This window comes from Triticum urartu, chromosome 2A (assembly GCF_056163025.1).
Source record: "Triticum urartu cultivar PI428250 chromosome 2A, HENAU_Tu73, whole genome shotgun sequence".
NCBI classification, from domain to species: domain Eukaryota; kingdom Viridiplantae; phylum Streptophyta; class Magnoliopsida; order Poales; family Poaceae; genus Triticum; species Triticum urartu.
This window is the reverse complement of record NC_141874.1, coordinates 290,251,153-290,277,100: the sequence shown is the minus strand read 5'-3', so window position 1 is coordinate 290,277,100 and position 25,948 is coordinate 290,251,153. Positions and strand designations below refer to the sequence as shown.

The 25,948-nt window shown below is 45.1% G+C and overlaps 1 protein-coding gene across 1 annotated transcript; it reads right to left on the bottom strand.

Annotated features, from left to right (window-relative positions):
- Positions 1–25,948, bottom strand: ATGRIP (Golgi-localized GRIP domain-containing protein). Its single transcript, XM_048700246.2, has 21 exons — positions 25,218–25,948; positions 24,172–24,287; positions 23,697–23,866; positions 15,910–16,003; positions 15,379–15,465; positions 15,204–15,284; positions 14,844–14,969; positions 14,215–14,323; positions 14,063–14,142; positions 12,665–12,793; positions 12,480–12,580; positions 11,339–11,472; positions 11,153–11,250; positions 10,949–11,068; positions 7,136–7,163; positions 6,950–7,002; positions 5,057–5,128; positions 4,925–4,972; positions 1,223–1,328; positions 1,085–1,143; positions 1–356 (listed from the first exon to the last, which is right to left on the bottom strand). The coding sequence occupies exons 1-21, from the start codon at positions 25,729–25,731 to the stop codon at positions 246–248; spliced, it is 2,436 nt and encodes an 811-aa protein (XP_048556203.1). The 5' UTR covers positions 25,732–25,948; the 3' UTR covers positions 1–245.

Genomic DNA, 25,948 nt, shown 5'->3' with positions numbered 1-25,948 from the left:
TCAAAAATAATGTTCCCTTTGAGAATGAATGCTTGTATTGAAAGTACATATATAGATAGTTATGGTTTTCTATTTATATAATATACACTACTTTACGAAAGGTAAGAAGAGATGAGAAGCATGCAAACAAAAGAATGTCACCTTTCACAATCAGTAAAATCGCTGGGATTTTGGATCACCCCATGAATGTAAATATCTACCTCTGCTAAAATATGGATAATCAAAACCAACATCTTGCACCGGTATTAGAATGTGAATCTTCCAAAGAATGAGTTTGGTGTCGATCCACCATCTGACAATGCTGTAGCTGGTAAGGAAGCGACATTTGAGAGGACGCCATGTTGGCATTTATTGAGCTGCCAAGGTTAAGAATGTCAACTTGGCATAATTGGTATTTTAATATCAGTCTTATAACAGTCATTCCTGTTGCAGATAATTTCCAACCAAGATATCATTGAAAACTTTATACCGGGCATGGAAGCAAGATAAATTCTCAGTACTTGTAACAACAACAAAAAAAACACTCCCAAAACTAAACCCATGTCAGCAGGATGGAAGCAGAAATCCATAGATGATAGACCCAGGTCCTTGTTCAAGGTGATTAGATGAACTCTACCATAATCATAATGACAGTTAGTTAATGCTTATATGCTGAGTACAAGTTTGAGAAGGATGGGGTTTTCCTAAGTGTGGCTTTTAATATCTATATTATGCTATAGGAATTATAACTGTCCAGTCTAGAATGTACTCTCCAATTCTACACTATAGACATGTCACATGATGTTTAACAGTGTTATCCGAATAAAACACTTCCCTGTGACCTTAATATTTGAGTAACTTAACCATGTGCTAGAATTATATAGGATCGATTCTCAAAAAAAAAGAATAATATAGGATCTAAGGCCTTCTAGAGCTAATTTGTACTCCATCTGTCCCAAAATAGGTGTCTTGTAGTTAGTACAAAGTTGTACTAAAGTTGAGACACTTATTTTGGGACGGAAGGAGTACTAATTAAACACCATATCAGAGGTTACAAGCTAGGACACTAAGATAAAACATTTTATATATACTAGTACACAAGTACCTCGTCAGGGCTGAACTGTAGTAGCATCGCAACCACGGGCAGCAAGGCCCCCACCTCCCCTGTGTAAAAGATACCAAGTCGATGTTTCATATCATCTGCCAATCAACAGCAAAATAAGCAATAAAAAGTTCCAGATACCTGTTTCAAGAAGCTTTAAGATCACATTTTTTAGGTATGTCATATCTACTCCTTCTCGCTTTTGTGATCTCTCCATATTCCGAAGCTCAGCCTTCAACATTGCTTCCTGAAATACAGAATTTCAATAGATCAGGCATCCAACTGAAGGCCTCGCACCAATAACAAGTCATGTAAAGATTACAAATTTCATCGGAACACAAAAAGGGTGAAAGATATTTTTGATAAATATAAGGTCTTAGTTCTGTATTTTATTCAACTCATCACTGCATTGACCGAATAGCAAAAGGGGAAGGGGGCACAAACTATATGAATATAATTTTGTGAAATGCAGGAAGCATGTGTCTAGTTCAATCAATTATAAATGATTAAACAGTACACAATACATGTACATAAACTGTTGTTACATATTCATGACTTCACTGACTCCCATCGCTGGATTCCACGAGAATCCCACAGAACAAGGAATATTGTGCAACTTAACGGCCTAGAGACAAAGCTTCTATTAGCCTACTGCACTCCAATGTTCACGTGATAAAATAAGAATAGGACATCTTTCATACTTCTAAGAATGTATCACAAAGAATAATGACCCGAAAATTAATCACAACACGAATAATGTGACAACAGTTAATACCAAAATTTTCACTATCAGTTTCAGCAAGGTTAGTTAGATAAATAAAATTTGACCAGAACAGCATCAAGGAACAGATAATATAGGAGCATGACTTCCATATCACTTGAGTGCAGCACACTGAGTAATAGTTACTGCCGAACTACTGTTGGAGACAAATAGGCTTGAGTGGTACTTCAGAATTAGGAACAGCAGTATAAAAATATGATTTAATTCCACAAAAAACTACACATATAATGGAAAACTGTCACAAAAGTATACAATGAAGATTTTATTCAGAAAACTACTTATTGAAGGTCATATTCCACAGAACTAAAACCACTTGGCTTTTGCCTGCACCTGAGGCTAATTCATGCCAAGCTCAATTATGTTGATTGTGCTTTTTATTCTGCTTGTTTTATTATTGCAGTAATCAGAACTCCAGCTAACTAGGAGACAGGCAATGTTTGACAATTAAATCAAACTCGCAAAAAAGTTGTGACATGAATTGAAGAAACATTGTTTATGAGACCATTATTTTCTATATCAACTGTGGTATGTTATGACATACAAACACCAAAGCCTTTCAATTCCGAACAAGTTGGAGTGGGCTAGAATTGAAACCCATGAGATCTCGAAACTTAGTTATGGTTCTGGCCTGTGGATAACTAACTTCCACTCACCCCTGTCCAAGGCTAGTTCTTTGGTGATATTTCAATCCCTCAAGTCTCTCGTAACGGATTCCCCCCATGTCAAGTTTTGGTCTAACCTGATCTCTCCTCACATTTTCAGCACGCTTTATCTTTCCTCTATGCACCGGCGCTTCTGGAGGCCTGTGTTGTACATGCCCAAACCACTCAGACAATGTTGGACAAATTCCTCTTCAATTGGTGCTACCCCAAGTCCCAACTCTATCACATATATCATCATTCCAGACCAGGCCTTTCTTGTGAAGCCACATATCCATCTCAGGATACGCATATCTGCTACATCTAACTGTTGGACATGTCGCCTTTTAGTTGGCCAACATTCTGCGCCATAAAAATTCACGGGTCGAATCACCGTCCTATAGAACCTGCCCTTTAGCTTTTGTCGCGCTCTCTTGTCACAGAGGACGCCAGTAGCTCCATCTGGCTTTGATTCCATGGCTCACATCTTCATCGACATCACCGTCCTTCTGCAGCAATGACCCCAAATATCAAAAGGTGTCCTTTTGTGGTACCGCATGCCCATCAAGGCCAACCTCCTTCTCGTGCCTAGTAGTACTGAAACTGCACCTCATGTACTCAGTTTTAGTTCTACTAAGCCTAAAACTTTTCAATTCCAAAGTCTGTCTCCATAGCTCTAACTTTCTAATAACCCTTGTCCGACTATCGTCGACTAGCAACCACGTCATCCGCAAAGAGCATACACCATGGGGTATCTCCTTGTATATTCCTTGTGACCTCATCCATCACCAAAGCAATAAGATAAGGGCTCAAAGTTGACCGTTGGTGAAGTCCTATTCTAATTTGTAAGTATTAGTGTCGCCATCACTTGTTCGAACACTTGTCACAACATTATCATACATGTCCTTGATGAAGGTAATGCACTTTGTTGGGACTTCACCAACAAAGTATGCTCTTTGTAAGTATCACTGTCGCCATCACTTGCTCGAACACTTTGACGAGTGTTTGTCCAAGGCCCACCACATGACATTTCACTGTATCTTACCTTGGGCCTTCTCCATGTCAATGAACACCATATGCAGTCCTTCTTTTGCTCCTTGTATCTCCCAACAAAACGACTTTCATGTCAACCTCCCAGGCATGAAACCAAACAGATTTTTGGTCACTCCTCTTCTTAAGCGGTGCTCAACGACTCTCATAGCTTCATTGTATGGCTCAGCAGCTTAATTCCATGGTAATTAGCACAGCTTTGAACACCCCCCTTATTCTTGAAGGTTGGTACTAATATACTCTGCCTCCATTCTTCGAGCATCTTGTTTGTCAAATGAGGTTGAAAAGCTTAGTTAGCCATATTAATTGTATTCAAGGCATCTCCACACCTCAATTGGCATACAATCATGACCCATCGCCTTGCCTCCTTTAATCCTTTTTCAAGCCTCCCTGGATTCGCCGCATGTTGGTATCATCAAAGGAGTAGTCCAGCTCAATGGCGGAGCTCTCAGTCTCTCCACTGAACAGTTTGTTAAAGTACTGTCGCCATCTATTCTTGATCTCCTCGTCCTTCACCAGAAGTCGATCTTCTCCATCCTCGATGCATTTGACTTGTTTGACATCCCTCGTCTTCCTTTCTCGGATCTTGGCCATCTTATAGATGTCCCTTTCGCCCTCCCTAGTGTTTAAATGTCGGTAGAGGTCCTCATATGCCCTACCCCTTAGCTTCACTCAGAGCTCGCTTTGTGGTCTTCTTTGCCACCTTGTGCTTCTCTATGTTGTCTGCACTCCTATCCAGGTATATGTGTCTGAAACAATCTTTCTTCTCCTTAATAGCCTTCTGGACATCATTGTTCCACCTCTAGGTGTCTTTAGCTTCGCTTTGACTTCCCCTGGTTACCCCAAACTCCTCTGAAGCCACCTTCCAAACGCAAGTCGGCATCTTAATCGACATATAGTTTGTATCTCCTCCTTCCTCCCAAGAGTCCTCCATAGTAACCCTCTCCTTGAAAGCCTGAGCTGCCTCACACGTAAACTATATGGAAAGCCTGAGCTGCCTCCCCCTTAAACTATATGTTATAATATGGTCGTAGATAATTGATTTCAATTCCTGCCCTGCCCTGCCCACCCCGTGACTGATGACAATACACTCACTAGCAGGCACCATCCATGTGTAGTTTAGTGAAATGAAACCTTCAATGCGCAGTTTTGTGACAGTTCATTATACATGTAGTTTTGCTGATTTTACTCCATGAATAAAGTCAACACACATACCACACTATATTTGGAAAATACGGTACACATTTTGCAAAACTAAATCATATTTAACATACCATGACTAGAATGATCATCTTGTGTTTTTAAATTAATCAGCACATCCAATCAAAGCTACACAACTAATTTAGGTGTGAAAAGGGAAAGATTCAAAGTCACCTGTTGATCATGAAGACGGTTTTCACGCTCAAGATCTTCAACTTCTTGCTGAACAATGCAAAGAACAAATTTAGTTCACACCAAAAATGAAAGAACAGAACCACCGAAAATGTCTGCTAAGCTGAAACTGACTTGAAGCGCCAAGATATGCCTATGTGACTGACTCAATTCTTCTTCCCTTTGTGCTTGTTGCCGTGCAAGAAGCTGAAATGTACACAATTGTAAGCTGAGAACTGTGAGATGTCGTATCCCCGTTGTTACCCGTTTTCATCAAAGTATTGTTGATTAGCGAGGTGTTATAACTTGAATGTGTAACTGAAAAGAAAGAATAGGTAAAACACTAGGACATCATCACAAGGGTGCAAAATTACAGATCAAATGTCCAATTAAATACATGTAACTAGCTCGGACTTCGGTTTCTTGGGAGTTTGCTGGAGCTCGTGTGAGCCGGAGAGGAAGATGGCATCGGTGCTGCCTTTCAAGATTCACGTGGTCTGGTTCGGCCCATTGGCCCTGGTGAGCTGCACCTGGGTTTGTTACCAATAGGGTAACCTTCTGGCTCGCAAAACCAGTAGGTTCCAGTAGGGACTAACCCTTATGACCCAGCCACACACACACATCCGCAACACACAGCCGCCGCCGCCACTGTCGCAAGATGCAGATCGCAGGTAGCCGGCCGGCCACCGGAGTAAGCACACTGGCACACCCCCTGCAGGTTTTTTACCATCTGCCTCTTCTCTCTCCCATCAGCACGTCCCCGCTGGTTCCTCTACCATCTCTGCCTCTCCTCTCTCCCACCGACACGCCCACCTGCTGGTTCCTCTCCAATTCGCCTCTCCTCTCTCGCTGGTCTGCAAGTCTTTCCCATAGCTATTGACATCGACCGGCACGGGATGCAAATGGCAAGCCAAGAGCAGAAAGATGCCATTGACCATGAGGTGTTCGTTTTCTAAATTCAGCACAAGCCCCTTTTAGCCCTGTGGCCTTCTTTGTTTTGTCTTTCGCCCTTAATCCAGGTCATGATTTAGTTGTTGCACTCCCCTTTTTTAGCACAAAGCTGCTGTACTGGTGTGTTGTGCTCCCAGCACAAGCTGCAGGTGGTAGGGCCGAACCTAGAACCTAAATGTTACCCTTTACCCTACCAGGGAGGTACGGGCCAAACCTTTAACCTGACATTTTCCAACAGGTTCTGAGGTCCAACACCAGGGGGGGACCGGATCAGACCACTTGAATATTGAGCTGCCATACAAAGCCAACGAGCTGCAGCCAACATCCGCCCAAGTCGAGACAGTACGCGGCTCAAGCTTCCGTTAGATCGTAGATCGACGGCTGATAGGTGCTTGGACAAACTGAACCGGCACTAATATATCAGGCCCTTGTCGAGACAGGTACAGTCCTGACATGAGGCCCTGGTGAGTGAAGGCTCAGCAGCAGTCCTGGACTAGGGGGGCAGGGGCTGAGCTTGTGGAACCATGCTGGTAACCCTTGCGTGGCTGCTCCTGTGGATCTGGTTTGTGTTGAAATATATTGCCCGCCGTTCTCTATCAGTTTGGATTTTTGGAGTAATTGGATAGTGCATGAATTCAATATAGTTTTATTGGATTAGCTGTGTGTGAATATGTGATGGATTCTTCAGCCAATTTGATTAAGCTGTGTGATAGATTCTTGACAAAGTTTTATTCGACTATTTTTCCCTTGATGCCATTTTAGTTGATCATTTTTATGCAAATTGCAGCTGATGACCAGCTATTCACAGTACCTATCTGCCCCACCTCTGTGGCCACGTGGCACACACACATGACCAATAACAAGACCTTGAAGTAGTTAGTTGCCAATGTGAGATGGAGAACATCCAATGATATAGAGGTCGTGCTTAGCTACCCACTGGGTAGAGAATCCACTCGTATAGCCAAGTACAGGAACAGTGGTTAGAAATTGATAATATCCACTAGATTTTTGCAACATTTTACTAACAATTTCCTACTGAACATTTAAGAGAATAGTTTATTTGAAACATAACATTACCAGAATTTGCTGCTCAGCCAATTCAATACTTAGTGCATCCTGTTTAACATATCCTGCAAATACAAATAGTGTTAACAGTGCCAAAACATCCGCAAAAAAAGTTAACAGTGCCAAATTTTAACCATTCAACTGATGGGGAAAACAAAGGAGATTAGAAAATGATATAGTATTGAGAAAACCAATTACCTGGGCTTTGATTGTCACGTTTGCTGACCTGTAGCATCAATACAGTACTCTCATCAGCAGTTTCAAAACATAACTCCATATATTCACAAGTAATTGCAATGTGAAATATGAGAAGGAAACTCTCACTGTTGTGAACTTGATTCACAATGGGATAACTACCATGCTGAAGATAGCCAGACGGCATGGCTGCGACGAATTGGGTAGACATAGGTTGGGACAAGAGAATAAACTGGAGAGATAAGATTGATTGTTCTTGCTTGCCTTAACCCTAGATACATGTCATCCTTTTATAGTGGAAGCTTAGGCCACTGACCTTTCCTAACACAATATGACTTCTAATGAATGAGACTCCTAGTCCTAAACTTCCTAATACAATGTCATTCCCTAAAGGACTCTTCTCCTTTCCTTCCCCAGCACATGACCTGCTGTTGCTGCAATATCCCTGGCCCTCTTGCTGGCCGCATCCACCGTACTAGTGTCCACAACACTACACCCTTTCCAGACTAGCAGCTTGTCCTCAAGCTGCAGGATGGTGGCCATGGTTGAAGTTCAATCACATCACACTGAACTATTTGCTCGGCAGTATATTTTGTTAGATCAATCCCTTGGTCTTCCCTCGGCTCCTTTTCCTTTGTATGCACAATTCAACAGCAACCCCATACAAAATTCAAAGCACAACACCTCTGCAAGCTTTTTTTTCAAAACTGAAACTGTTGAATGTGTGGCACATCACTGTTGGCCCAAGAGGCCCAGGTCCATACCCCAGAGAGGTATTCGAGCTAGAAGGAGAGGAACTCGATCTGTCTGGAGCTAAACGCCGCTACACCACACTGAAGCCACGGGGTACGCCTCTCCTCCTCTCTTAACATGGTATCGGACCAGGAGGCGGCCTAGTCGCGGGCGACAGCAGGGCCCTACTGGAAGGGGGAAGGCGGTGGCGGACCTGCACGACGGCGGGGCAGCTGCGGCATGCAGCAGGCGAGCTCGGGCAGGCGGCTGGTGAGGAGCGCACGGCATGGCTGCACACGAGCTGTGGGGAACACTGGTGGCCGTGGCCCGACATCTTCCTCTTCTTCTCTTCTCCGGTGGCTTGAGTTTGACTCTTGTTGCTGGAGCGGTGGTGTGTGTGTGAGGAACTGCTGGAGCTGCTGAGAAGGGGAGAAGAAAACAGTGGAGAAGGAAAGATTGAGTGCGACTGGTTCTGCTGCTGCTGAGGGCATCTGCTAAGAGCTGCTGCTGCTGCTGTGCTGATTAGAGAAAAAGGAGGAGCTGCTGCTGTTTCTGTTGCTGCTGCTGCTGGTTTGCACTCCTGAGGGCTGAACTACTGCTGCTGCTGTCTTGAAGTGTAGAGTAGGAGCTGGTGGTGCCTGTGTTGCTGCTGCTTCTGTTGGAGGTGTTGCTGCTGCATGCAGTTATTCGAGGAGGGCTAGCTGCTGTGTGTGGCTGCCTGGGAGGAAGATGGCAGGTGGTGAGGTCATGGATTCGGTGCGGCTGGATGATGGATGTTCATGTGACGCAGAGGAGGAAAGAGGAAGGCGTGTAGGAGATGAAAGGCTAGGAAGAGACCATGACCTGAAGAGGACACATGTGCCAGGCGGGTGTGAGCTGCACGAGGCAGAGGAGGCGATGGCGAATGGCGTTGGTTTGCTGTGGACATGTGCAGCAAGTATGTGACAGCACACGTGTGCTTTGTTGTTTCCCCTCGGCGAAGCGATGCAGGAAGTAGAGGATACATGTGAGATCGAACAACATGATAGCCAGGAGGACGCTAGTCTTCCAAGTTTGGCTCATTTTATCTGTACAAATTAAGGCAACACTGAAAAGGCCACAATAGCTGCTCACAGAACTGATCCGGAGTGGGTGCTCGACTCTGGTGCATCTCAACATGTTGCTGGTGACTTCACGGAATTTGAGTCATATGATCACCTAGGTTGAAGATAGTGTTTCTTGGAAAAAGTGCACTGACATAGCCACAAGCCTTGCCCAAGCTCCAAAGACCAGCTGGCTCCGGCACTGCTGGAGCCCGCACCACCGGCACCATCTCCATCCCCATTGCAGATCTGGCGCCAGTGGTGAGTTGGCAGCCACATGCCAGATCTGCAACACTGGTTCAAACTTGCAGCCAGCCACCTCCTTCAATCCCAGGAAATATTAAGCCCAACATCAGAATCTCCATCGATTCCTCATTGATAAGACTCGACTAGACGACGAGTCGCTGGTTGGTCCGATCCTTCACGGTAGTGGCAAAACAACAAAGAACGGCGGCAACGACGGTCGGATAAAAAATAGATAGCAGACGTAGAAGAAGAATTGGCCTTTGGATCAAGGAGATAGCATGAAACCAAAGGATTAGACTTGCATCGAAATTAACCCAAGGTTAATCACGACAGCGCAGCAGCAACAATCCCCGATCAAGGATCGCAAAAACTCAGAATATTGACGCCCCCGACCCGGGACTTTTCTCTTGTAACTCTCGATAAGAAAATCAATCTTCCCAAACTAATCTGCATACAAAACTGACGACGCTGCCTTTTATATCCTAGTCACACCAGCCGTAAGGGCCTAAACTAGTAACCAACTCGATATCTCAAACAAACACGGCGATCCTCTCCTTTTACATCTCGGAGAGAGAGAAAAAACCAAACTAACTAGCACGACTTGTACGTGGACCCTTGTATTCTAGTATTCTTTAATTAGGAAGCTAATTAATCATCCGGCCACGCTGATCACACATGACTAATTTAAAACAAAAAAACACCTTATTTGCTTGCACGCTGGAAGTACTTCACCGGACATGAAATACTACCAATATTAGTGCACTTTGGAGGGGTTCTAAAGTTTGGCTTCACCGCGTCCTTCTTCGGCTCCATCGGCGAAACCTCAAAGCAGAAAGAGCCAAGCCGTAGCACAGTCGAAAGTTTAGAATGTGAAGTCTCTGGAATACTTGTGTCAAAACAAATGGCTGTGCTTGTCTTTTGTTCAACACTTGGAGTCGCCCCAAGTAAACCTACGCCATTGGTGCGCACATCACTCATCCAACAGCGCACCTGAAACAGACACCTGCTGTGACTCCGGCGACGATGGCGTCAATCTCACTTCACAGTTACATGGTCACTCTCCTCCATGGGACACGGTCGAGTTGAGAGACTAGACCTCTTTGTGAGAACCTAGACCTGTTTGTGGAATGTGGGCATCAACCAGATTAGGTTCATGGGGAAGTTTCTCGATCGGAGGCAACAATGAAGGTGCGCAAGGCTCCGGTTTTCCTCAGACTCGAGATCAGAGAGCAGAATGTGGTTCCACTCGATCACAGAGAGAGAGAGAGAGAGAGTAAGAAAAATAAATCCAATTGCTAGGATCTCGTGTGGCATAATCTGATGGTTAATATGTTCATTTGTGTGATTTAGAGGAACTTCTGCCGTTGAGCTGCATGGACAAAAGACGGTGTTTGTAGGCTGAGCCTTGGATGGATACATGGACAAAAGACGGTGCCATGAAAAATACATGCAAAATGAGAGGTCAAGGGAACGGTATAAAACTTGGGACAAGGAAAGTGAACCAAAAAATGTTTGGGGTCATCCGAACAACATCGATACTCTGAAGGGAGTAAAAAGGACTTTTTATGAATGATGCAAATCACCAGCTAACAGTGGGTCCTTCTTAGCTGTTGCACATGAATTTCCAACAAGTACATAGAAACGAAAAAACATGTGAGAACAAACATAACAGGGAGTGCCCACCATTCATTCCCTTTTTCCTGCTTCAATATAGCAAACAAAGGTAGCAATGAATGGGCTTAATAGAATAACTCACTGCTGCTTTAGCCTCTAAAGAATGATGAAGATCCTTGTTTGCATTGAGAAGTTTAGCTATCTCCCGTTCCTTCTCTTCAATCATTCTATCAGAAATATCACGGAACGATTCATGCTCTTCCTAAAAAAATCAAGAATATATTAAAATACTGAATGGAAAGACCACATTCAGTCATACAAGTCATGCCACAGGGCAGGAAACAACCTTCAATTTCTCATACTTCAGTGTCCATTCCCCTAGGTTCTTCTGAAGGTGGTCTTCAACATGGCCATTGCTTTGACCCTTCATAGACTCACATTTTACTGCATTATCCATGTTCATACATTTGTTCAACGAACCTCATTAAAGAGAAAGGGAAAGAATTCTGAAAATACACTGAAGTCCTCTTACATCTCCAGCTTTCCTCTACACTTGCCAATTTTTTCTCCCATGATTCTTTTTCTGAGAGAAATTGAGAGGTAACATAATCTAATTTTTTCATGACATTCTTCAGTTTTTTGTCCAACTCCGCAAGACCCAAATCCCTGGAAGGAAATTAAGTAAAGGTAAAATGTTTCTCAAACTAAAAACTGCTTGCAGAAAATAAATTGATGGTATCACCGTGCATCAGCTTACAGGAGTAGTGCCAAGGCAGACAGGTCTAAGTGTCTAAAGTAGTCTCGACTCATGATGACTACTATGACCAATCTCAACTGGTCGACTGCCAGTCATAAGACCATACTTGATACAAATACCACACTGCTGGTCTTTTACAGTAAAAAACTGGAGGAGGGAACAACAGTATATGGCTACATACTGAACCAGAAGCACAACATTTTGCTATTTCCGTTAAAAAAACATCTTGCTATCAGATTATTAGAGGCACTTGTAAGAAAGTACATGCTCAAGCGGAACCCAGAAGCGAATCATAACTTCATAAGAAGCTGATATGAGTACATGTCGCACAGCTGATATGAGTACATGTACGCACTGCACATGCTAGATACTGCTCATCTCTACATACTGCTAGTCTGCTACTTACAAGATACTACTGAACGCATTAGGTTTGATCCCCTGGGCTCGATCGGAGGCGTATCCCCTTCGGAGTGGGCACGGACCGACATGAACACACTCTATCCGTGCACAGCACAATATGTCAAGCGACTACTTATACTTGACTAATCAGCAACAGCCAACAGGTCAACAACTCTCGACTAGTCCAATCAGTCGAGTCAGGATGTCCAGCTGAGACCCAAGTACTGACTCATAGATTAGTCAAGCGACTCTAGTAGTGCTCTGAATACCATTCGGATTTTTTTGTCACAATTAGTAGTATTACAAACAAGGTGGGCTACTACTATACACAGGCTAGGAAGTTAGTTCATTTTTTAAATAATACTCCCTCTGTAAACAAATATAAGACGTTTTAGATCACTAAAGAGTAATTCAGTAACCACCAAGTAGTATCTTGGAAGAATTTCCGGAAGCATAACCATTTTAGTTATGGACGTCATTTCAATTTAAGAACATCAACGAAGTTAAGCTGATATACCTTGCCTCAATCTCTTCACTATGCCTGCATTGAGCAACTTGAAGGTCCTGGATCGCTTCATCTCGTTCTTCTAAGGCAGCTGCCACCTCCTTTTCAGCTTCCTACATTACAGCACTGGTGATTGATTAAATAAGTTGTGACATATTTGGTTACATTACACATCTACCAAACAATTGATGGCATACTCTTATTGCTTCTTCATGTGCTTTAAGAACATCTGAATTTTGAGCTGCGCTCAACTCAGCATCCTTCCTTTGCAAAAGTGCATGTGCACGGATCTTGTACGCGGAAAACTCACTTTCTAGTCGACTGATCTGCAAAGTTTAAAATGCTAAATTTTGAGTTCTTGTCATAAGTGCTAGTTACAGCATGTTTAAATGATGTCTTCGCATCTGCAAGTCAGTGAAGCTTTTAAACACAAGGCAGTGTCGTAATAACTGGGTCAATAATATATCCTATGCCATTTTAGGCTTAAAAAGAATCATCGCATAACCAGAACACTAAGGAAAATAGACACAGTGGTTCCTCACTAGTTCAATCTCTCATAGTAAAGGCACTGTCAGGTTTTGTTACCTATTAAAGTTATACTAGACAGACATTTCATCAACTTCTACTCACCTCTTTTCCGGCTACCTTTTTTTACCAGCCTATCTGTGAATAAACCCTTGTAAACACATATCCAAACATGCTTCTCCCTATACTCCGGCTAGCTCTGCTATTCTTGGCTGACCTCTTAACTGCAGAACTGGTACAGGTCGCCATCTTCGGTCCAAACAGAAATATTGCAGCTTATACTATTAATTAAGTACTTACCTGATGAGTTCAGAGGAACTCCATGTTTATTTTATTGTGTTACTGCCTCTGTACTCCATCCTAAACCGCAACCCTTGGAAAGTCCTCAGGTCCACCATTTGGAACACAACCAACTTGCAATGCATGAGGCAACGATGCATTATATTGTTATGGACTCATACTCTGGCTATCAGAGCTGTCAACTATGGAACATACCATCAAGAAAAATACCCAGACATGCAGAGCTAACTGGTGCAACCATCACGTGTTAGGAAGTGTTAACCAAGACGAGTCCGGTTGGAATATGAACAAAGTCAATTAGTTACAGTGTTATGAATCCATATCTTAGAAGTTTGAACGTGTTAAAGAGTCCAGTGTATTGGTTGCATCCTATATCCATACAAAAGAGTCAGCATTATAATTACAAGGCAAGCACCAAAAATCTCTTCTAAAGAAGTGAGCCTAGCTCACTTGGGTGGGGAATTTGGGTTCCTACTTATTATACTGCCAGGGTCTCCGCTACAGTAATCTCTTATATATTCCATCCCCAACTTATTATAAATATCGCCAAACTGGGTGTCTGTCTCCTCTACCAAACTACCCATACGACCTTCGCAGCAAATCCAAACCACAGCGGATAAAGTATTATGTTGTCACCGACTTAAGAACCAATGGTGGTGCCAGGAGGTAGGACCTGTGTTATCAGTACCTAACTTCTACGAAGTAGGGACAGAAAGCTTCCAGTGCAGGTACAAACTTTTGGATAAGATAAGATTTAAAATAAAATGCACCTCCTCCTTCGCAGAAATTAGATCCGAATCTTTGTTTTGAAGCAATTGATTTTGCGTTGACAACTCTGATTCCAATTGATCTGCAGAATATCCAAATATCTGTATAAATGTATTACTCCAAAATTAAAATAGAAAGTTTGGGGCAGACTTACTTCTAAATTTGGCAGATTCTATCTCAGATCTAAAGCGCGCACTTTCCAATGCTTCCAATTTTTCTCTAAGGGATTCACATTCGGCTTCCCAGCTTTGTCTTTCTTTTTCCTGAATGATTATCAGTTGGGACAATTTTGGTTAGTGCCTCCAACTCCAAGACATCATAAAAAAATGTGTTAACCATACAGCAGTAAAAGCTGTTTTAAGGGGAAGTTAACTAAAGTCTAAAATATTCTACTGATGCATGGTGACAAAAAATACTACCTACTCGACATTTTAATAAGTTGATTGAACAAACTCATAGGGTGAGTTAATCTACAAGACAGAAACTAAATCAAGCCAGGCAGGTAGGTATACTCAGAAACAAGGTTACATGGACAGAACATGAAGTAACATGGCAAGTTCTTGTGAACTATAGCTGTTTCAAAATTTGAACTTAGGCTAACCACTAAAAATGATCAGCATATGTGAATAAATAGTATTTTTACCACAATTTCTGGATGCTCACTGTTTCCACAAGATAATAATCAGCATATGTGCTATTGATATTGAAGATGCCTACAAGTTTGGTGTCTAATATATTAAAAACTATCAATGGGAAGAGTTGGTACAAGATAGGCTGACATACATGTTGGTCCTTTAAATGAGTAAGCTCGCCTTTAATCTCCTCCAAGGTAGCTTTAAGCCGGGCAGCTTCACCGGTTGATGCTGCTTCAATTCCGGTTATTTTTGAATCTTTCTCCGCGAGTACCATCTGGAACAGTTTAACTATAAATCAAATATTCCAATAGACAATGGATGTTCTATTTAATCCACCTCTTATTCCCAGCATGTTGAGGCTTATCTTCTTCAGCTAGAGAATACTTTGACAACAACGTATCACATAAGAAAACAGTAATGTTTGAAAACACTCAAGTGGCAGACACAGGATATAACTTAGTCTATGATACAATGCTGCACAAAGATAACTTTTCACTCGAATTAATACCTGCAGTGATTGAATAGTTTTGGATGCCTTTGTCCTCTCTGCAGAAACCTCAGCTAGCTGTGCCTCCAAGCTCTCTAATTGCTTAAGAGAAGAAAGAAGCCAGATTGGATTACCCTAAATACTAATACTTGCATATTCACATTTACAAATGTCCTTCCTGCTTCTCTTTCCTTACCTTGCGATGCTTAGCAGAAAGCTCTGAAACTGATGCATGCCTCTTTTCTTCCGCAGACTGCATTGATCTTTGGATTTGTTCTAGCATCTTTATAGACATCACATTAGTCCACTTCAGATTATTTTAGCTCATCAGAATAACTATTGTTAACTCCGATCATGAGCATCAACTATACACATCCAAAGGTACGCATACATTAATATCTTGTTTGGTTATTTCAGCATACTCAGAGTATGAGAAATAACTAAACAAATCTCAGCAACACAACCAAACACGCAATTATTTTCACTCGATCAGCATTCAGCATCACCTATCCCCCATTTCCACCTTTGTAGGAGATCTTGGCAGTTGGCACTTACTCCTATGAAGTACTAATACGATTTTCAGAATTCGAAGTGTATACCCCTGCAACTCTTTTATCCTTCAAGATCATGTGACTGATTATGTTCGCTTCTGTTTTAAGAACATGATCACATTTCCCACAATTCAAACAACGAGAAATTATTAAGCCCTTTTTATACATGTACGTACCTGCTCTTTTTCAAGCATTGACTGTTGCAATTTCTCAAGGGCATTATTCCTGGCCTCCAAAGCAAGCCGTGTCTCGTCAAAATTACATCTTAACCTATGATTTGCATATAGTAGTAAGACAAAGATATTGTTTAATTAGCATGCCTATTGCAGAAGATAAGCATGAGATTTGATGAGTTGGTTGCAACATTAAGGAGATCATTTACTGGTAACTGCTCGGTTGGCTGGCGAGTAGGGGATTAATAGGGGAATCGGACAGTTAGTCGGCTACTCAGTGACCCACCTGTTAGGAAAGCAACTTAACTTTATTGAAGGCCCAAGGGGCATATATATATTACACATGACTTGAGGTGCAAGAAAACTAAACATAGACTAATAAGGACTCCTAGACCAATACTAATACTCCTTAACACCCCCCCCCCCCCTCGAATGCAAAGCATATGCAATAGCTTGCATTTGAAGAAGTGTAATACTAAAAAAATGATAATCCAAATCCGCGTCTTGAGAGTGTCGTCATAGCATGAAGAGTCTTCAAAACCTGTCGAGTCACCAAAGGGGATAACGAAGAGATGGCACATCAGAGGAAGACACCCCATCGATAGAAGATACAAGAGAAGTATCAAGAGAAGATGGGTTGATGAAAGAAGATGGCACATCAAGAGAATGAAGCATTGCTTAAAGAATCATGGCCCATGAAAACCGATAGCGAAAGAAGCACGGCGGCAAGAGAATGGGCTTAGATCAACAATGCAAAGAGAGGCCACAGAAATCCTAGAGAGGACAATGGCCAGAAAAAGGCTGACGGACATAGGTATGGTGGACTCACATGACATGAGAAACACAATATCAACGGATTTGATGGACGCAACAGAAAATAAACTAAAAACTAGAAAGCTAGGAAGCACACACTAGATGAAGACGACGAAGCCATTGTGTTAGCAAAAGAGATTATGAAGGAAGTCGTGCATGTAAGATGCCGACAAAGAGCAGCAAAGAGGAGCAAGCAGAGATGCATGAGTGCTACGAGGTTTAGCAGCAGCCAGCGCAGACAAGCATGCTGCAGCAGCAGCCAATATAGTAGGAGATAGCAGCAGCCACGCACACGGAAGCAAAAGCAGGAGAGGAACACCTGCACGGCTGCATGAGCGGACGCACGCGAGTGAGAAGCGGCTGCACACGGGAAAATGCATGCAGAAAGCAGCGGCTGATGAATCGGGATGGTGGTCGTCACGCGGCGGCGACAGTCTTCGCGGGAGGGCCGATCGTCCCGGTGGCAGACTTGGAGAGCAGCCAGCACGAGCACAGGAGCCCTGCACGGGGGCGACGTTGACCGAGGTGGCGGCGATCTTTAGGGCGATGGGATCCTGCGCGACGGTATTGACTGATCCAACCCGATCTCTGGAGGGTGCCAAACCAGCCTGATCTGGAGGCAGCATTGACCAGGGAGGACCCGGGCAGGGCACGTGAAGGAGGGAGGGCAGCGCGAGATGTCCAGAGGAAGATGGCGGCATGGCGAGGGGAGGCAGCGTCCGGCCAAGAGGGGGTTGGTGGCGGCGCAAGATTAGATCGGATCAGCACGAGTTGCGCGTGCGGAAAAAAAAACCTAAAGCTCTAATACCATGTTAGGAAAGCAACTTAACTTTATTGAAGGCCCAAGGGGCATATATATATTACACGTGACTTGAGGTGCAAGAAAACTAAACATAGACTAATAAGGACTCCTAGACCAATACTAATACTCCTTAACACCACCGAGTAGGGATTAATCGGCCAACATTTTGAACAATGGCTGATTGTGCAAGAGTACCAGATATGAACATGTGACACGTAATATACCCCCCCCCCCTCCCCAAACGCACGCACAAGAACAAAAGTGGAATGTGTTGTTAACTTTGCAAGATGGTATGTGCATAAATATTGCCAGCTGTGTGGGGTCCACTTTAGTCCCAAATATTCCACCCACGGTGCATCCTGCGCAGCATGCACTGCCGCTGTTCTTCTCTCCCTGCCCTGACCATCTTATCACAGGACACGGTGCTTGTATTGTCGTACAGTTGCTCCGTGCAATCATCTCTACCTCCTGCTGTTCTCTCGATGATAACGAGGCCTGCTGGGCCAGGGTCAGGTGGCAAATGGCACCAGATATAGAGTGCATATTGACTATTCAGTTTTCTTGAAAACAGAGAGTAGAGCGTGGAGCCATGGGAAGTGATAGGGAGCTAGAGAAGAATGACGAGTAGTGGTGAGCTGGGCGAAATGGAATTGCGGAGGACAGGTGAAGCTAAGTGTTGTGTTTACATGGCGAAAGGAGAAGAAGGGTGGCCTCGTTGCAAGCGGTCATGCAGCGCGTACATGTCCCAGCAGAAGCTCTTTTGGGAGCAGACAGTGGCGTGCTTCAAGGACACGTAGAGCATGCATGCTGACTCACGCTGCAGCGCCGACGGCAAACAGAGTTACGAGGTGGCGGCAAGCTCATCCTGTTCGACATTCAGGCCATGCTCCCCCGCTTCATCGTCCTCTACATGCTAAGGCACTAGAAAGTTTTATTAGCTAGCTGTGGTTTCTGTTTGTTAAGAGTTATATATATTTACCAGTGTACCCCTTTGTATTTTCCCCGTTCTATATATACTGGCCTATGGCCACCTGGAAATACAAGTTGCTATTTCCCTAACATGGTATTAGAGCCTAGTTTTTTTCCCTTCTAGGTCACAACTCGTGTCTCTGGTCGATCTTGTACTGCTTACCCTCGATCCAAATTCTCACGCCACCGCCTTCTTGCCCATGCCTTCCCGTTTCCTTCTCCAAGACACAACCGTCGTACTGTCCTAAATCAGCTAGATTGACCACTTCTCTCCGCATACGTTTGCAGCCTCCGCATAGTCCTCCGCCGATGCGCCGATCTCAACCTCGTCCGCCGTCCCGCCCTTCGCCTATCTGCCGTCGCCTTCGCCTGGTCCGCCAGCATCCTGTCGTCCATCGTCGGCTTCTCGTGTGTGAGGCTGTTGTTCCGTGCATTCGCCTCGTCCGCCGGCTTCCGCATGCATGCTACTGCCCCGTGTACGACGGCGCAGGCTGCTACTGCTCTATTGTGGCTTGCTGGCCATGCTACTGGTTGCTACAAGCCAATACCTGCTGCTACTAACTGTTGTTCATGGTATAGTGTCTGATTCGAAGTGCACGGATTGTTTCCTATTTCGGTTCAGCCAGCCGCCGCCTGTCCTCCTCCATCGAGCAGTCTGCCCAGGATATTGTGTTCTGTTCGGTTGGATCGACTGATTACAAATAAAAGTAAGTAAAAAGAGAGAAGAGAGAAAAGGTGCAATGTCTTCATTGGGCACAGTTTCCCTCCTTGTTGCCCGCTGATTTTTGACGGTGTTCCCTACACTAATCATGTCTCGCACATGCGCCGCCTCTCAATGCTTGGTGCTTGTCCGCCTGTGACGTCGTCCCCTTTGGCGTCTTTCGTAGGTTGTGCTAGTCGCTCTACAGCGACTTCTACATAAGGTCATGGTGGTCGCTCTTTGCGACCTCCACACATGGTGATTGTCGCTCTACCTCGACTCCTCTCGCGACTTCAACAGCATTTTTGGTGCATCTCGCTCCATCGACTACGCCTCACACACGCGCCTTCCCTTGGCCCTTGGTGCTTGTCTACATGCGACCTCGTCTCATGCACCGGCTTCTGCATAAGATACTGGTCATGCTAAACCGCCTCCTCCAGCGGCCTCCACAGGAGGCGGTGGCCACTCCTTTGTCGATGTTGCTATGTTGACTACGCCGGTTGCGTCCTTCAGTGAGCAGAAGATTGTGCGACTTCGCGGCCAGCTGACTGCCTCCGGCTCTCCATTATCAAGTGCCTCTACGTCAACATCCTCATATGAGCCCCTGACTGAGCAGGAGGTTGCGCGACTTCGATGCATGCTAGTTGCATCTTCCGATTCTCCATTGACAAGTTCTGCTCGTTCTTCTAGCGACTCTTCTGGCATTATGAGACCACCTTGTACACAGGCAGGTACATATGTGTGGATTCTTGATATTAGAGCATCTTTCCATATGACTCAAGATTGTTATGTGGACCAGCCCATGTTAGGAAAGAGTCTTGTCAGTTTAGAGATTCTATTAGAGTTTGAATAGATTTCCGGCTTGTTGGCCAATTATATTAAGGAGCCGACCCTTTGTTGTTTACTTTTATCTACTTTTCAGTAATTAGGGTTAGGTCAGTATTAGTTCTTCCAATTTGGTATCAGATCCATCTATGATGGCGGACAATGAAATTGAGATCGAGGCTGTGGAGCTGATGAACATCATCACAAAGCAATTGGAGGCCTTAGCACTCCAACGAGCGGAGGATCAGGCGCTCCTTGCCGACATGGTGCAGCTCTTGACGGGACTCAAGCAACGGCTGTCTGTCGTGCCCCCGTCTCCAGATTCCACGACTGCAGCAGCCGCCCATGACGCCACCTCCGCAAGCCCGGCCCTCCTCCCCAATGATGACTCGACTCTGGTGCTCCCCCTCACCAACACCTCTGGTGTCTCCTTCTCCAGCGGGAGAAATCGCCGCCACCGCTGCCACCGGACTTCCACCAGCCGGGCAGATTGTCCACCCCCACCACCCCCTCACTTTTGTTGCCAACCACCATCAGCCGCCAGCACCCTTTTCCCACCAACAGCAATCTCCTTACTCGCCACAGCCACCCCTAATATCAATCTGGGCCACCTGGCACCCTCACCCTACAGCCCAAATCCCACCCCCAATGTTGCCACCCACCTACCTGCAGCCGCCCTACCATCACCAGCGGCAGCAGATTTTCACCGCCACCTCTACCGCCTTCATGTCTCCACCCGTGAACCGATTTCATACGCCGCTATGGCCGCACCCCCCTACACAACCCATCTATGGATCCACCCCACCCATCACCTCCCTTCCGCCTCTACCTAACAACCACCTCGGCTCAGGTTCCGGTTCTGGCGTTCGCTTCCACAAGCTCAACTTCCCTATGTATGATGGTTCGGTCGATCCTCTTGGTTGGATCTATATGTGTGAGCGGTTTTTCCGTGGACAGCGCACGGCCGAAGCTGACAAGGTCTATGCGCCATCTACTTCTAATGTGCCATCTTCCTCGTCTCAGCCAACTTATCGCTTGCGTGCTCATCCGCTTCCGCTTGTTAACCGCCTTGATTTTCCAAGCGCTAACGTTGCTGTTCTTGAGCCGACTTCTTATCGTGATGTTGTTCTTCCTCGTCTCAGCCAACTTATCGCTTGTGTGCTCATCCGCTTCCGCATGTAGACCGCCTTAGTTTTCCAAGCGCTAACGTTGTTGTTCTTGAGCAGACTTGTCATGATGTTGTTCATCCCGAATGGCAATTTGCGATGGCCAAGGAGATTGATGCTATTGAGCGCACCATTACATGGGATTTTGTTTCTCTTCTTTCACATGTTCATTCCATCACTTGTAAGTGGGCCTACAAGGTTAAGACTCGCTCTAATGATTCTCTTAAGTGTTTATTACATGTTCTTTCAGCGCGAGCATGGTCGTGATTGCACGAGACTTCTCATGTGGCCCATATGACCACTGTTCGCACACTTCTTGTTGTGGCCTCTATTCGCCATGGGTCTGTGACTCAGCTTGATGTTAAGAATGTCTTTCTTGTTGGCGTCGCCTCTCCTCGCAGCGCCGCTTCTTCTTCTACCTCAAGCTCTCTCTTCTATGGTTTGTCACAAGAACACATGTGACCAGGGAACACACGCACACACCTCACTCTGCTAGCTTTGCTTATATCTCCCGGTGAGAGCATAGGCGCTACATCTTTTCCCTCAGCCCACTCGGTCTCTCTTTCATTTACTCAATGCAACATATATACACAGGAGATGGCCACACGCACGCCTATCCCGACCGCCACACTCGGCCACCATACCACGTACGAGCATGTCCAGCTAACTAATCCCTGGATTCTCTCCTTTATCTAGTATGACCCAGCTGCCCAACAAACAGCTCATGCATGCACTAAGCCACTAACTAATCTATGCATGCAACTAACTAATAGTAGTAGCTTTGCATGTGTAGCGTGAATCACATCTCAGACGTCGTACACAGCCACAGCTCCTAGCGGCATGACTCAACTATATGCATGAAACAAAATATGATGAAAACTAAATAACAAGGTTAACTCTAACAATCACCCCCTTAACCTGTTCCGCTATGAATTCCAAGGGGGGTTAGAGTTATATATATTTAGTCGTGTACCCTTTTGTATTTTCCCCGTTCTATAAAGGTTTTTTTGAAGGGGGGCCTTGGCGCCTGTGAAGCTGTTGCCTTGTGACCATGAGGTCACAGGTTCGAGTCCTGGAAACAGCCTCTTACAGAAATGTAGGGAAAAGTTGCATGCTAAAGACCCCAAGTGGTCAGACTCTTCCCCAGACCCTGCGCAAGCAGGGTTAAGTGCGCCGGGTTGCCCTTTTTTGTAAGGGGTTTTCTGCATGTTGTACCACACTTGTACGTGTATATATACTGGCCTAGGGCCACCCCGAAATACAAGTTGCTACTTCCCTAACACCGTTTATCTGAATCCAGATTGACTCAGTTTACCATCATGTCAATTACCACCACTAAACACTACTCCCTCCGTCCCATAATATAAGATCATTTTGCAAGCTAACATAGTTTGCAAAACAATCTTATATTGTCGGACGGAAGGAGTAACTGTAAGCTAGGCTGCTTGCTCCATCAGTCTAGCGTGTTCCTTTCTTGTTTTGCTGCGTGATGTAGGTGACAACCCAACCTCCCAAATCCAGGGTAGGAGAGGATATTGACTGCAGCAACCAAATTTGGAAGCACCAAAGGATCCAAGACTGTCATCAACAGAGGGGAGTAGCCCCGCTCATCGCCAACGACCAATTCTTCTCCAAATCCAGCCTGCCAGAAAACATCGCCACGCCACCTCCACAGATTAATGGACTCTCACCAGTGGCTTCTCTTTCCCTGGATCACCTCGTGTGCAGGCTTGCTTGGTGCCTGACATCGTGGCGGTGCGGAGAGCAGCAGATTTGGAAGGTGAGCTTATCGACCTCAAGTGCATTTTACTCTTTAAAAGATAGAATCTTATCTAACTACGCAAGCTGGGCGGGTTGGGCGCTAATTATTTCTTCACTGAGTTTGTTCACAAAGTAAAGTAAAAATTGGTGGCGACTGATCCACCAGTGTGGTGGCTGGGCCAGTAGGTCAACAAAGTTTCGTCGTGCCTATAACTAGCAGTTGAATGGCATCTCTAGTAGTTGGGAGGTTTTACTTGGTTTATGGTGGGGCGGCTCTATATAAGAAAGGTTGCAACATTATTAGTCTTGTTTACGGATGCAAGCTGGGCGTGTTGGGCTGATCCACCCATATTAGTTGCTTCACTAATTTAAGAGTTTTGTGCACAAAGTGAAGTAAAAATTGAGTGGGAATTGATCCCCCAGTTGAGTGAACTGGGCCAGTAGGTCAACTCAGTCTCATTCCTAACCTCATATCTAGAAGTTGAAAAGGCATTTACAGTAGTTAGGAGGTTCTAAGGCAGTGGGGCTCTGTATAAGAGGTTGCCATATTGTGACTGAGATTAAGCAAAAGATAGATCAAGTACATTACCCAAGTCCCTCAAATCCCTGCTACATCTCTGCCCTTTAGCTAGCTATATATTCTAAATTGTACATCATTAAATAGATGGCCCCCTCTCCATCTGGCGGCTAGCACCGTTGTACCTTAAGTCATGTACACGACAACATTGTACAGTGAGACCAGTACATTACTCACTTGTTGTTCACAGTCCGCAGTTGCTGTCTTTCAGCATCCATTGCCCGTAAAGCATCACTAGCCTGGTGACGAGCACGTTCCAGTTCCTGTTGTGCCGCTAGCTGTAGAGAAGCAGTTTCCATAGCCTTCTGATTAATCTCATTAAACCGAGCTTCCAGATCATCTTTTTCCTGTTAAGAAAGAAAACCGTGTCACGAATGAACAAGAAACAACAACTCATGGTTATATTATCTCGAAACCAACTCATAGTTCTAGCACGTGGATAGCTAACTTCCATGCCCCTGTCCATGGCGAGTTCTTTGGTGATATTCCAGTCCATATATCTCTTCAGGGACGTCATTAAAAAAATCAAAAATTATAACTCGCGCAAATTCTTGAGCAGACATCGAGTGATTTCCAAACTGAATGCATAAATTTTAGAAAGTGATGCAACCACTATTCTCAAGTTAATGTACAGAAAGCTTGAAGTGGTTACCTTCTGTATATCTTGTATACGGTTTTTCGCACGCTTGTGAAGCCTCTGGAACTTAGTATCCAACTCAACATATTTGTCATCTCGTTCCTTTAGTTCTTTTTCAATCTTCAGTTGAGCTACATACATGGGAATGAATGATGATTTGGATTCTATAAAAAAGGGAAATGTGCAACGACAGGAAGCAAAAAAGCGCTGGCCACATTACACATAAAAAGGTGCATTCTGATCAAGCAAAAAAGGTCCAGAAGTCGATATTGCCATTATTCAGAGAAGCATAATAATCTCAAGCTAAATGGTTTAAACAAGTTTGGAAAACTGGAGCAGGAAAAACTAGCCTAAATGATAACGCCCACACGTGTGGCACTTATCAACATGGCCCAAACGCAGTCGATGCCGTTCGATCCATTTGCACGAATATTGAAGCAGTTGCCATCTGGGTCGAGAGCCACGTAAGCACCCAGCGTCATGTGGGCGTTATCATTTAGTGCCACGTGTGGGCGCTCCTCGCCCGAACGTGTAGGTGAAACTGCTCTTCGCCCACATGACACTCGCAAGGTGATAGATGGCAACTACAGTTGTGCATATTTGGCAAGTAGTTAATCACACACGGCAACTATGGTTGACCATACATGAAAACTATGGTTTAACCACACGTGGCAACTCCAATTAGTTACACAATGTGCATATGTGGCAACTAGTTAAACAAACACGACAACTATAGTTGACCATACATGGCAACTATGGTTTGACCACACTTGGCAACTCCAATTAGTTACACATGACAACTATATTTAATGATACATGGCAGACATGGCAACTATAGTTAATTACACATGGCAACTAAAGTTGATTACACACGCATTCCCGCTCACAAGGTGGGGGTGAGCAGTTGCCACAAGGTCGTGTGGGCCGCCATAGCTGCGCCCGAATGTGTGGGCAGTTTTAATGCTCGCCCACAGAACTAGAAGAATCGGGCCGATCAACCACGGCATTCCAAGTTCCGCAACCAGACCAATATCAAAGCGTCGGGGAGGGTAGCAACTAACCTTGGTTGAGCTTCGCCGTGAGCTCCTGAACCTTGTCGTCCGCCTCGGCGTAGGACATATTGACGTGCTCGAGGGCCGCCTCCGCAACCTTCTGCGTCTGTTTTTGCTCTTGAACCTCCTTGCTAAGCCTTTCGACCTGCTCCTTCAAGCTCCTAACGAGCTCGGAGTCATCCTCGTCTTCCCTCCCACTGCCTATTCCCACCTCGGCGCTATTCGCCAGCTGCTGAGCACCGGCGATCTGGGACTTGAGGTACTCGTTCTGGATGCTGAGCTCCGTGACCGTCCGCTCGAGCTCTTCGCGTGTCCGTTCCGCCTCGTTCTCACTCGCCCCTTGGTCTTCTCCCGCTACCGCGTCAGTGTCTGCCCTCTCTTCGACCACCGGCGCCGCACTCTCTTCTTGCGACGGATCACACGCCACCTGTTCCGGAGCCGGTGGTGTGGTGCCCTCTTCGGGATCCATCCTTTGCGAGCCGGATCTGGTTTTGCCCCGCCCGCGGGGTCGAGGTCGGGGCATCGGGTGGGATCGGAGAGGCTGACCGTCGAGGTACTGGACTGGATTGGCGAAAGGTGGACTAGATTAGGGTTTACGAGCGAAGCGAAACCCCGGTCTCCAATGGCCCGGTTGAGGCAGGGGAGATTGGCGGGTTCGCCGTTGGTGGCGAAGTGGGATTGTGGGAAGGAAAGTGTTGTCCTGGAACGGAGATGGGAGTCTCAGCCGCGCCACGGTGCTG

Excerpts from the sequence above, each read along its gene's own strand:
- ATGRIP (XM_048700246.2), bottom strand. The coding sequence starts at position 25,731 with ATGCCCCGACCTCGACCCCGCGGGCGGGGCAAAACCAGATCCGGCTCG. Across the intron at positions 14,324-14,843 it reads CTCATTTAAAGGACCAACAT|GAAAAAGAAAGACAAAGCTG; the intron begins GTATGTCAGCCT and ends ATAATCATTCAG. Across the intron at positions 11,251-11,338 it reads TGTAGAGGAAAGCTGGAGAT|TAAAATGTGAGTCTATGAAG; the intron begins GTAAGAGGACTT and ends TGGATAATGCAG.